Source organism: Lissotriton vulgaris, chromosome 5 (genome assembly GCF_964263255.1).
Source record: "Lissotriton vulgaris chromosome 5, aLisVul1.2, whole genome shotgun sequence".
Classification (NCBI taxonomy): Eukaryota; Metazoa; Chordata; class Amphibia; order Caudata; family Salamandridae; genus Lissotriton; species Lissotriton vulgaris.
The window spans coordinates 407,916,495-407,929,717 of NC_141693.1; the positions used below are offsets into that span (position 1 = coordinate 407,916,495).

The following is a 13,223-nucleotide window of genomic DNA, read 5'->3' on the forward strand; positions in this document are numbered from 1 at the left end:
GTCCTCACACAAGCCACCGTAGCCGCTCAGACTTAGCTAAACCTCCCGAGCGAGTCAAGATCCTGACCAGTCTCAATTGCACACGAGCACTGTGCTCCACCCAACAACACAACCATACAATTCTCCTCCTCTACCTTCTTTCTTTCCTTTCTCGCAGCCGTGGGGACAGACAGTTAAGGGGCCGCAGACATGATCAACAACCGGCCATACGAACTATACGCAGCCCAACCGAACCGGTAAGGGCGGGGGAGACGGCCAGGAGGCCGAGACAAGAACTATCACCGATTATACGAGCAATATGTAATGCCACTACTCTCGCCAGGTCTCCACCCCCCACCCCCGTGGGGCGTTCCTTTGTCTGTACCCCTGTATACTGTACCTTGTATATACAAATTCTTCTTTTCAATAAAAAATTACGGAAAAAAAAAAAAAGAAAAGATTTTGGAGCCTGGCTGCAGCGTGCACAGTCTCCCTGCAGCACTCCTATGTAAGGGCACTAGGTTATTTCCCTTCCATTTCTGGTGCTGTGCAGCAGTTTTAAGATCTTCGTAGAGTTTCTCACTGCTTCAATATTTATATATTTACCTGCTCGCAAGAAAGTGTCACACATAGTTGTTAAAATTGAATGTCACTCTTAATTACACTGAAATTATGAAAAATGTCACACGTTATACATAAGCAATCCGAAAACTTGGCAGCTACGGGACTCTCATGGCACACCAAACCTGCCAGGCTATAATAACCTTTATTTTTTGGGGGCAATTTTATACAGCACAAACTCGACCTGAAGGTACAACTTAAGGTCATAAAAAAAAAAAAAAAGATTTGTTAGGCGGGGAGGTTAAGTGATTTGCCTAGAATCACAGTATGTTGTGTAGAAGCAGACACGAATCTGTTTAGTTCCAAAGTCAGCAGCTCTGGCCATTACACTTACGCCGCATCCTCTCTTCCGTCTATTGTTTGCACCGCTACTAAACTGAAATACTGTTACCACAATCATCATGTTTGGCACAAGTTTTTAAATGGAAAATATTGTGTTTGCTGAGAAACATGCGGTGATAACAGCTTTCACAACCAAAGCGTCCTGGCAAATATTATTTCGAATTGGCGGTGAGTTCTCTCTCTGCCCGTTTAGTCACAGCTAGCGATTACAAACATATCCGATTTCGGAAGAACGGTTCGCCCACACAGCACGGAACAGTTGTAAAATCTGCCCTCAAATTAGTTTCCTTTGTCAGCTGCTGGGCATGCATCCTCCTTCGCTTTCAGAAACTTGCTGTTCATTCCAAGACCCAGAGCCGCATTTCCATTAAAAGCGAAAAGCGAAAAATAACTGGCCGCAGTTTGTCATCATGTGACTTCTATTGCCCAATGGCAGGCTCGCCCACTGTCACTCACCCGCCCGCCTCTTGGTTTCCAAGGCAACTCCAAGCTAACAACTGCAAGCATGGCGACCAAGAGCAGGAGCAGTAGTCAGGTACGGGCCGGTATATAAACTGTACTAGAAGTTGTGCTTTGTTGCAAATTTGCCGTCTCGTTTGTGTTCGACTAACAGCTCATTTTTAACAGCCGTTAGTGATATTGCACCCTCTTTGCGTTCTGTATGAGTTTACCTGCTGTGCTGCAGCTTGCCGTAAAGTCGCTAGTTCAGAGTGTCATTTCGTTCCACATCTCTTACCCTTACAGGCACACTACTGATTTCTTTTCTTGAATACCTGTCCCATTAACAGAGCCAGACGAGATGCTCGATGTTTCCTAACATACTGTTAAGGGGCAAGTGGGATATATATCATGCAGGATGAGGACTGTAATTTCTTATGCCATCGGTTATGAACAAGCATTGAAAATGCAATAGGTCTCGCCTTTGTCTCAGTTAAAGCCATTTGCTTTGCTAATGGTATTGTGTAGCAAAGCAAATGGCTTTAACTTAAAAAAGACGATACATATTGCCTTTTTAATGCTTGTTTAAATGTGGATCCAAGTCTGATTTTACAAAAGTAAAATGTATATATGGATATATATACACTAAGGTCTTTGCCGTGTTTGGTTGGGGGCTTCACATTAATTACATTTCACAGAGAGAAAAAAACGTATCCCATAAGTGGATAAATCAACGAGGAATGTGTAATATGTAACATTGCAGCTTTAATAGAATCTTAAGGACGTCATTAGTTATGTCATCTTATGTTGACATGGGAATGTTCTAATTTCAGTCAATTGATGTGTGCTGGCATTGTATGTGGATGGGATCTTTATTCCTGGATTAAACTTCATTTAATACATCTTCCTGTATCTTGGATTCATTAATGAAGATACATCAGAAAGTGCACAGTATAGAACTCTGGCAGCCCTTCCCCCTTAAGGACTAATGTAAAGCCATGGCACATTTCGCTAAGATTTCGTTAAGAATACAAATTTATGTCACAAAAGGCTTGATATTGTGGTCTAATTACGATCATCACAGCTTCAGTAAGAGTTAACGCGTTAGCAGTGACGTCACTTGCGTTTCAGGGAAAAGCGACTTCCTGGTGTCCTATGTGTGTGGCGGTGGGTGGTACGCCTCCCCCACTTTCGGTTTAAAGAACAAGATCCCCTCCCCTTTTCCTCTCTAAGCATTAGATGTGGTAGGATTCTGCTTTTGCATTCTGCTTCGCCTACAACGATCAAAGCCCTCCCTCACCCAGATAAGATCAATGACACAAGATCCGCAGAGCACCAGACAATAACTGAATTGAGGGTAGAATCCACCAGGGAAAACAGAGGATGAAAGGAGGAATCCCACTCGGGTCAACCAGAAAAAGAGAGATAGGGTTGGTGATACACCTCGACGAAAAGAGCATTAAATACAAATAACCTACTAACGAAGAACAGCGGAGAATGGTCTGTCATCGAAAAGGGAAAAGTATAGCAATGAATTGAGGGTGGGGAGTCTATTGGGATGACTAAGCGATCATACAGAAGAGATGATGTTTAGAAGAAACAGAGAAGGGGATTGTCTAGCAGGGAGAAGAGGGGAGGACCTACCTCTGAGACTACTAACAGGTGGCTCCCAGGCCTCCAGGGAGCGTTGGCAGACCTCGGGCTGTACGCTCCGTGGCACTCTGCAGCTCTCGTTGCTTGTGGGTGGGTCAGGCTTTTGGAGATCCCAGCATCCTCTCTGCTCCGGCACCTGCTGAGGGGGTCCTGTCCTCCTCAGGCCAACCGACGCGAGGCTCAACGCACACAACCAGGGCCGGACTGGGAACCAAACCGGCCCTGGCAAAGTGCTCGGCCGGCCCCCCCTCCCAACTTGGGGGGAGGGGGTTGGTGGTGCCGCCGAGCTCTTTGCCGGGGCCGGTTTCGGACGATTTTGGTACAGGGCCGATTTTGCAGCTAAATCGGCCCTGTAACAAAATCGGCCCCCAGGGGCTCCCAGGGGCCCAAAACCGTCCCCACCCGTGCGGCGCACCGGGGTTTGGACTGGCCTGCATACAACAGAGGGACAGTCAGCCGCCGCGCCTGCTCCGGTGGCGCGCCGTCAGCCTCACGGGATGTCCTGCGTCTGGGAATAAACAGTGGGGGGAGGGGCAGTTCCGCGCCCTGCACACACGGCGGCTCAGCTTCGCCGCAGCCGGTACCAAGGAACCAATCATTTACTAATGCAAGTTCGGCATACATCAAAGAAAGAGTTCTCTTTCAGGAATGCAGAGCATAGAAGATAAGAACGACAAGGCTCAATAGAAATAGAAAAGGGACACCATTAACTATCACCCCTAAAGTATCAAACATTCACATCACAATCAGTTCGCAGCGAGGCAACATTTCCCGCGCGCACCCTCAGAGGCACCAAAATGACACAGCCTTCCAAAACAACAAATTCGATACCAGTTCTCAGGCTTGAGTTGTTATGGAAATACGGCGTATCTGTTCGTGTTAACGCAAAGGCAGCCATGTGTTTATTTTCGCATCGCGCTTTCACTTTAAGTGAAAGCGCGATGCAAAAGTAAACACGCTGCTGACTTTTGCAAAGCCGAATGAGGAAAAAAAAGTGTGGAGGGACTAATGAAGGAGAGAGTGTCACGCCGCCAGTAAATGATCCAATCCCGGTGGGAGGGGCCAAAAGGAGACAAGGCGGCAACAAGGAGGGACTAAGAGGCCTCCTTTACGATCAGAAGCCAGCGTTTTGCATAGAAGATGATGCCAGCGAATGAGGAAGGTGGGTGGGACTTCAACTCTGCCTCCTAGAGCTTTGGAATCTGTATTGATTCCAAGAAGCTCTCGTATGACGAGCGCAGGGCATGCACACTGCTTTCGCCAGCCGAGACCTAAAAATGTCACACAGCCATCTCAGTTTGCGAAATTTCAATTGCATCGTCTGTGTAGACCTTTCCATAGCCTTTGCAAGCTCTGAAGAGTTTTCATCAGTAGTCCGGTGGCATTATTTGTAAAGCACTTTATTCCCAGGGACACTGGAATTATGGTACAGATCAGTGGTCAAAGTGAGGGAAAAAAAGTAGGGGAACTATGGTCGGGGAATCAGAGGGGGAACAACCCGAGAATTTGATCAGTGAGCGGAGTCGGAGGAGTGGCCAGAATGAGGCAAAACATCCCAAATTTTAGTATTTGTTTTGCATTTCACTGATCAGTTACATGTTTATTATGTTATTTTATTCAATCAATTGATACACATGATTATTTAAGGTTTAATCTGAGTTATTGACATTAAAATACATTCCCAAAGTGGGATATGGTTCACATCACAGAATGTCCCAAATACGTTTAAAAGTGGAAGCACAAGCCATTTGTCTCTGAGCCATGGAGTTTCTGTCATTAGCACTTCTTAGCACTTTTTCCACAAAGGCAGTTAAAACATGAATGGCAAAATATCCTAGTTTGCAAAGGTTTTCTATATAATTATGGCTCTGCCATATTTGCCACAAAATACAACATCTGCTGCATAATCTGACAATTTTAACTAATTCATTGTTTGTTGCTCAAACAGATCAAAAGGTACAAAGAAATGTGACTTAGGACGGAAGTTATTGAGATCAGCCTTGTCTGCTTGTTTTTTTTAGTATAGATGAAACCTGAGCTGTCTTTAGGCAATCGGGGATCATGCCTTGAGAGAGTGAAGCGTTTATAATCCTTGTCCAGGTGGGGATAAGAACATTCTTGATATCTATGAAGATGGCAATGGATCATTGAAGTTATTGGATGAGTTTATGTTATAAAGGATCTTGGTGGTGTCTTTTTCACTAAATGGGGTAAAGGTGCTCCAGGACGCATTGTTCTTGATGTTCAGGTTAGTAGACCTGCATTTTTTTTCTCCAGAGGTCAAGAGGTGATCTGTTACTGGAGGAAGGCAATAGAGCCTTCTTAGAGGCGAGGTCAATGGTGATGAGTCGTGCTTTCTCAGTGCAGAAAGCAGCTAGTTCATCGTAGGAGGGAGAGCTGCCACCAGGATCCTAGTGGTTTGAACCTGCAACTGATTGCTGTTTGACCAATTCGAAGAGTTTCTTGGGGTGGTTTGCCGCTTGATCCAATTGGTGTCTGAAATAGTCAGCCTTCACACTCTTAATTTGTTTGTTGTAAAGGCTCCTAGCCTCTATAAAGAGTTTTAATTGGTCCACAGAGGAATTGGATCGCCAGGAACGTTCGAGTGATCTCAGGTTGCAGCGTTTCATATTTAAATTGTCATTATACCAGGGTTTGGATAATTTTGATGAGGCATTTTTTTGTTGGATTGGAGCGAAGTCATCCATCATGTTGCAGATGGTCGAATTGTAGGAGTCAGTGAGTGACTGCACTTCGGCCACGTCAGCTAGGGAGGAGAGGGACGATTTACAGTGGGAAGCTATTTTAGTGGAGTTTATTGTTCTGAGGTCCTTTTTCCAGATCTTTACTTTTGTAGGTTGAGCCTTCCTCAACGACATCTCCCTGTTGATAAAAAAGAGGATGCAGTGGTGGTCGGACCAGTCACATGGGATAATGGAATCCAAGGTTTTGGACTAATCATTTGAGATAATGAGGTCTAAGGTTTCTTCTTTTGTATGGGTTGGTTGGTCACAGTGCTGAGTCAGGTCTTTTATGCAGGATACCGCGGTGTCCTCGGGGTTCGACCAGTGGAGGTTGAAATCACCAAGGAAGATTTGGGCCACAGTTGAATCAACATTGACGGAGATGATTTCCATTAGTTGCCCGATAAAGGGGAGTTTGTCTCCCGGGTGGTGGTAGAAGGTGTGAAGTTTACAAATCGGTAGGTTCTTTCTTGAGATGCTGAGACAAAGGTATTCACAGGAGGAAGGCGTAGAGGATTCACATTGAGAGATCGAGGTTGTGTTTCTGAGAATACAGGCTAGGCTACCACCCAACTTCCGAGCTCTGTCTAGCCTAATTATGTCGTGAGTGGGTGGTACTAGGAGGCATAGGATAGGAGTGGAGGAGGGATTTAGCCAAGTTTCAGTGAGGATGATGATGTCTAAGTCCTTGTGTTGGATGAGATCGAAGATATCGGAGGCATGTTTGCTGGCTGATCTGCAATATAGTAATGCACATTGAGACGTAATGGAATGGGGGGACGGCGTCTGGGTATATATATATACATATCAGCACCGCACACCACAATCCTCATAAATATGCCAGTACTTGTCGGCATCAGTGCGCATCAGGTCATGAGGAACCCTGTACACATTCAATCCACAAAGAAAGTGTAACAACGCTTACATGCACTCTTCTCCAGAGAAGCTCATTTAGCCAGAAAGTCAGTAAAAAATGTATTTAGCCATTGCCAAAAAAAACAATGCATTTTGGCAACTGTACGCCATGATCACGAGTGGGGAAGGCATGTTACCGACACATTTAAAACAAAACGTAAAATAAGCAACATAGATAATGGACAATGCCTCATGAGATCATAATGAAACTGGTAATTGTGTCAGCCATCTTAGAATAGGTTTCAAAGGCAATAATGTAATTGCAGAATACGTGCCTGTCACAATATAACATCTTGTCAGCTCTGCCACATTCTGTATTTCAAACATAATAGATTATGTTATAGTTATAATAAATATTTTTGTAATACAGTAAATACTGATTATTCGCAATAGTAACAAAAAATTATATAAATACATAACACTCTAAGGGCCAGATGTATGACGGATATTTGCATGTGCAAACGGGTCTTAGACCCCTTTGTGCATGCAAAAATATTTTTGGCCATGTACAAACCCTATTTTGCGACTCGCAAAAATTTGCGACTCGCAAAATAGTGTTTTGCAACTCACTATTTGGAAGGGGCGTTCCCTTCCTAATAGCGACCCCAAATGCCATGTATGACTGTTTTGGGACCCCAATTGCAGTCGCAAAACAGTTGCAGTTTACCACCCTTTACAGAAGGTTGGTAAACCACTCGCAAACGGGGAGGGGTCTCCATGGTACCCCTTCCCCTTTGTGACTGGCTCTAAAAATGTTTTTTAAGGGCAGGCAGTGGTCCCAAGGACCACTACCTGCCCTTAAACAAATGAAACAGAAACATTTCATTTTTCTTTATTTAAATGCATCCAGTTTTCCTTTAAGGAAAACATGCTGCATTAAAAAAAACTGCTTGAATATGCATGAGGCATGCAATTTGCGTTGTGAATCGCCATCAGTGTCGCAGACACTGTTGTACATACCAATTTGCGACTTGCAAATTGAGAGTTGATATTGCGATGCAATTTGCGAGTCTCAAATTCCTTGGTTGTACACATGTACTATGTACTTATGTACACATATTGAACATTTGTGCCTCAGTGGGTAAATATTCATAATACGACATTCCTTAGTGTTATATAGTTATAGAAAAGAAGGAAATAAGGAAAGTAACTTTCAGAAAAATTCTGCTAAGTTAAGCCTAAGTGAGCAGCAATTCTAAAGTCTCATATACAGGTAATATACTAGAATTATACTTGTTTCATGTGACTAAAATTGATTTTAATCTTAACTTTGACTTTAATTCATATTAGGCAGAAGTATAAATCAAATAATAATACCACATTCTGATCAAATGACTTAGCCCAATGTTGCTTCTATATTCTCTATGTGTACAGCTCTTCACATATATTCTCTCTTAGCTATTCCTATACAAAAGAATAAAGAGATAAAGATTTCCCAATTAAAAACTAGTAACACTGCTTGGGGTAAAACCTGAAACTGAAAAGCATATCCTAGAAGACAAAAAACAAGATAATCATGTCCATAGCAGTTGTATTTCATGTTACACCAGGTAGGAGATGGAAAAGGGGAAAGACATTGAACAAAATAGAAGAAAGGGAAGGAAGAGGTAGAAAAAAATTAAAGCAAAAAGCGGAGGGAAAGGAAAGGAAAGGAAAAAGGAAAGAATGGAAAAGAGACAAATGACACCCAAAGAAAGAGAAGAAAAAAGAAAAGAAAAGAAATAAAAAAGAAGAAGAGGACAGACCAGAGTTTAGGAGACTAATCACATCTATATATTCATGACAATAACACATTGCTGAGAACATCTCATACTAACAAATGAACCTGGGATGACTTTTTTGATGACTTTTACTTCCCTAAATGACAGGCCAATTCTTCATCAGAGTTCAAACCCTGGGGTACTCTAGTATCAAGCGCAAGTGTGTTTTTCAACTCTAGCTGTCGGAGTTTTCGTATTATGTCCCCTCCCCTCATGGTTTTAGGGATATGGTTAACCACAGAGAAACAAAGGAGACTCCTGTTATTCTTGTGGACCTTCTCAAAGTTCTGGCTATCGGGTACTGTTTGTTCTTGTTTTGAATTGCTGGCATATGTTCCAAAACCCGCGATTTTGCCGGAAAACTGTACTCCCCACATAAGATTTTTTGCAAGGACAGGTAAGCACATAGTCGCGGAAATTTGATAGGCATTTAAGTTGTTTTTCAATATTCCTGTTGGTGTTAGTGATGGGTGAATGGTGCTGAATTTGCACGCTTTCCATGTCATGCAGGTGAAAAAAACTTGTATGCTAGCTACTACTGGTTTCACATTTGTTATTTCATTTTTGCATAGTCTGTCACTTAGGGCGTTCCCTTTCCGATAGGTTACATTCAAGCGATTAGCAAAAACATCAGTAAGAGTGGTTTCAATTTTCAAAACATCCCACTGTTTTGTAATTACATTTTCTTACCTCTTGCGAAATTACCTTGTAAGTGGTAATGAATGTCATAGTGGCCTTATCAGGACTATCCCCCACATTATTAGGAGCTAAACTTACATCTCAACCTATATCGGTTGTTCTTTTAATGCATTGTCAATGACCGCACCTTTATACCCTTGTTTTCTGAACCTAACAGACATGGTCTTCTTCCATACAATCAGGGTCAGAGCTACAATTCCTATGGGAACTCACCATATGGGATGCTGTTTATCAAGTTCCTAGGGTGGCTACTTTCAGCATGTAGCAGCATGTTACCTGCAGTTTGTTTGTGATACAATTTTAATGTCAGTTTGTTGTTAACCAGCAATATTTGTGTGTCTAGAAACTCTACATGGGTTTCACTTATTTTTCCTATAAATTTAGGGTTTTATTCGTTGACTTTTAACATGGAGATAAACATAGTAGCCTGATCTTGACTGCCCTTCCAGACAATGAAAAGGTCATCTATATACCGTGCCCATAGCACGAAATGGGCACTTTATTACTTGTACGACCTGAGCAACTGTTGCTCCCATCATCCCATCTTAAGGTTGTCTTGGAGCAAAACAGGTGCCCAAAGCATTTCCCTGTGTTTGTCTGAAGAACCTCTCTTTTCTTTTGTCCTCATTCTACCAATTCACTTGTTGGCTCTACTCCCATCCTTCTCTGGAAAAACTAGGCCAGGTTGGAGTCATTTCTCTCAAGAGAAACAAGCCGTTTCAATTTCCACCCTTCCCTGCAGTGCCCGTAACACGAAAGGGGAACAGGACCGCCGGCTAAACCTTGGCTTAATCATTGGACCTCTGATTTTTTAGTCCAATCCACCAACCTAAACCTTACTTTCTCTTGACTACTAGGATCACACAATAGGTCCTGTTTACTTATATATATATATAACACTTTTTTTGCTTTCAGAGAGGGAGGTGGGCCATCCGACTTCCATGATTTACAAATCTCCCGTCTTCCTAAGAGAATTACATAGAAAATAAATCTTGCATCTAGCCTGCTAATGACATTAGCATTATCTTGACAAATTCCAAAGAACACCAGGAGGGGGCTTACCCTCACTGTAATACCTGTGACTTCAGTTAAAAAGTTGCACACGTCAGACCAAAACTTCACAATATCTGGGCATGTTAAAAACATATGAAAATCATTGACTGCGGGATCTCTACATCTCGGGCATTCAAAGTGTATCCCTGAAAGTTTTTCTAATCTTGCTGGGGAACAATACACTCTGTAGACAGTGAAGTGGTGATTGCGTTTTAAGTAGGCAGGTTTAACAGTTTCTCTAAGCGTTGCAAAGGAACCCCTCCAAGCTTCCCTCAAATTTATATTCAACATCTCATATCCCCAGAGCCTCTGAATATCTCTGTCCCGGTTATCTTCTGTGTTAACAAAGGTATGATACCACAAAGAGACCTCCTTCTTGACAATACCAGTTTTTATTGCTTGATCTACCAGGTATCATCCTCCTCCTCATTCCAGTCTTGACTCCCCACCACGCAGAGAGCTGGTAATATTTGAACCTGGTTAGTTGCCCACCTGTAATTAAATTCAAGGTGTCCTAACCTACTAACTCAGTTCCCATCTTCAAATGTCCCCGACAAGAAATACCCACATTCCTTAATGGAGGGCTAAGACAGTCATGCAAACACTCTGGGGTCCCTGGTGACTCCCAAACTGGGGCCTTAGATGAATAATAGTGAATTTCTAATTTTTTCTGAATAAGGACCCATACTGTCAAAGCTCCCAATAAAATCTTCAGTCTTATTTTTTTTAAAACTTCGGGTCTCCAAACTTATACAAAAATGTATCTTGGCCCACGCTCAGCTCACCAAGCATTGCGCCAAAAAGGGTTCCTATGGTAGAACTATCAACTTTACAGGTTGGTATAAGATCGTCCAAGGATTACACCAAGCCTCGTACAAAGAAGCAGGCCTGGTGGCCCGTAGCGTATGCAGGAACATTGATCCCGGGCGCCCAGGATAAACGGGATCTAATGTCACGATGGCAGACGCTCACGGTGGTATGAGGACAATCTAAAAATAAAAAAATAAAAAAGAACTATCAACTTTATTTAGGAGCATCCGACAGTTCTTAAAGAAAAAAGCATGACCATCTGTCATTAGATCTGCAAGGGCCAGCCCACCCTTCTCCAGTCTCCTCCTTAATCTTTTCCAAGTTATGCGAGAGCCCTTAGAGGCCCAGATAAATCAACCTAGCCTTCCTTGAAGTGTGGCAATTTCGCTTTTATCAAGGTACATTGTCCATATCTCTGGAAGGTCCTAAAGAGATTTTTCTATTTCCTATTAACATAATAAAGGCCATCCAACTTTTGTATCATCTACCAAGAGCAAGGGTGCTTGTAAATGGTGAGCTAACTGAGTGGTTCAATATATTGCGTGGTACAAGACAGGGATGTCTCCTGTCTCCTTTTTTGTTTAACATGCATATTAAACCATTTGCGATACGGAATAGAAAGGATACTACCATCGTTCCTTTTAGATATGGAAACTTTGAGATTAAATTAGCTCTCTGCGCCAATGATCTTTTACTCTATACCTAGAATCCGCAATGGGCTATCCCCATATTAATGGCCAAAGCGCAAGCATTTGGGAACATATCAGGATAGAGGGTGAATAGAAACAAGACTGAAATCATGGAATGGAACCAACTAAAGCAATCATTGCAGGCAAAATCGAGCAGGCACTACCTTGGTATCATAAATACGCAAAAATTGGCAGAAGTCACTATGGTGAACTGGAACAAGATCAGCCAAGAAGTAGGGAGACTGCTGGTAAGATGGGCAAATCTCCCTCTAAACCTATATGGTAGGGTAAAGCTTATCAAGATGTTTATTTGACCCAAAATCACATTTCTGAAGAACCTCTCATTGAATATAACACTCCAATCCAGGAAGTGTTGTCAGTCATCTTGCAAGAAAACAGAGAAATAAGGATGAAAAACAAGAAAAGGTGGCAGGGTACAGACCCCCTGACCCCCTAGGCCTGCTGAGGGACCCCTATGGCCAAAGAAAGCCTTTAAAAAAAAAGAAATCGGCTGAATTGGAGCTGGGTGCGTGAATCTGGACAAACCCCAAACCACCCCCCCCCCCCCCCCAACTGAAGCCTGGTCAGGCCAGGTCCCGGGGGCATGGAGCAAATGTATTGCGGGGGCCCGCGGGGCCCCTTGCAGCCCCGGGGACCTCCATCTCCCCGGGGCTTCATTTATGTTTTGCGGGGGGCACGCAAGTCCCTGGGCTTCACTTATGTTGGGAGGGGGGTTCAGTAGGCTGTGGAAATAGGTCCAGAGGGTATTTGTTAAAAAAATAATAGCCGGTGCTCGCTGGTGCCTCCGCAGTTACGGGGCTTCACTTATGTTAGGAGGGGGTTCAGTAGGATGTGGAAATAGGTCCCGGGGGTATTTGTTAAAAAAATAATAGCGGGGGCTCGCTGGGGCCCCCCCAGTCCCAGGGCTTCATTTATGTTGGGAGGGGTTTCAGTAGGCTATGGAAATTATATCGGGAAAACAACAATGCATCGTACTGTGCTCTTCCTTTAATATAATGTGGAATAATGTTTACTTTTTATGCAGGGTTCACTGTTATCACAGATAGAGTCACTTTGTTACAGGAAATTTATTAATATGTGTTAGGGAGTGTTCTCTATCCCGGCGGCATTTCTTAAAAAATAATAGCGGGGGCTCACTGGGGCCTCCGCAGCCCCGGGGCTTCACCCATGTTGGGAGGGGGGTGCAGTAGGTTATGGAAATTATATCGGGAAAACAACAATTTGTCGTATTGCGGCCTTTCTTTAATATAATGTGGAATAATGTTTATTTATTATGCAGTGTTCACTTTTGTTACAGATAGAATTACTTTGTTACAGGAAATTTATTAATATTTGGGAGGGCGTGTTCTGTATGTGTGCGCGGAACAAAATTAACGTTTAATTAATTGAGGTGTTCCAACAACAAGCTTAATGTTCATTAGGCGCGAACCATTGAAAGTAGAAGTGTTTCCTGCCATTCACGTCCTGTGACGTCATCAGCAGTGCATTCCGGAGGCGCA

General features: G+C 43.1%; 1 protein-coding gene across 1 annotated transcript in view; it reads left to right on the forward strand.

Moving 5' to 3' along the window:
* The first annotated feature begins 1,415 nt into the window (after positions 1 to 1,415).
* Positions 1,416 to 13,223, forward strand: part of CABCOCO1 (ciliary associated calcium binding coiled-coil 1) — a 191,194-nt gene continuing 179,386 nt past the window's right edge. The window contains exon 1 of the mRNA XM_086921774.1: positions 1,416 to 1,477. Coding sequence (XP_086777900.1) covers positions 1,448 to 1,477 — 30 coding nt within the window. The 5' untranslated portion in view covers positions 1,416 to 1,447. The remainder of the gene's footprint in view (positions 1,478 to 13,223) is intronic.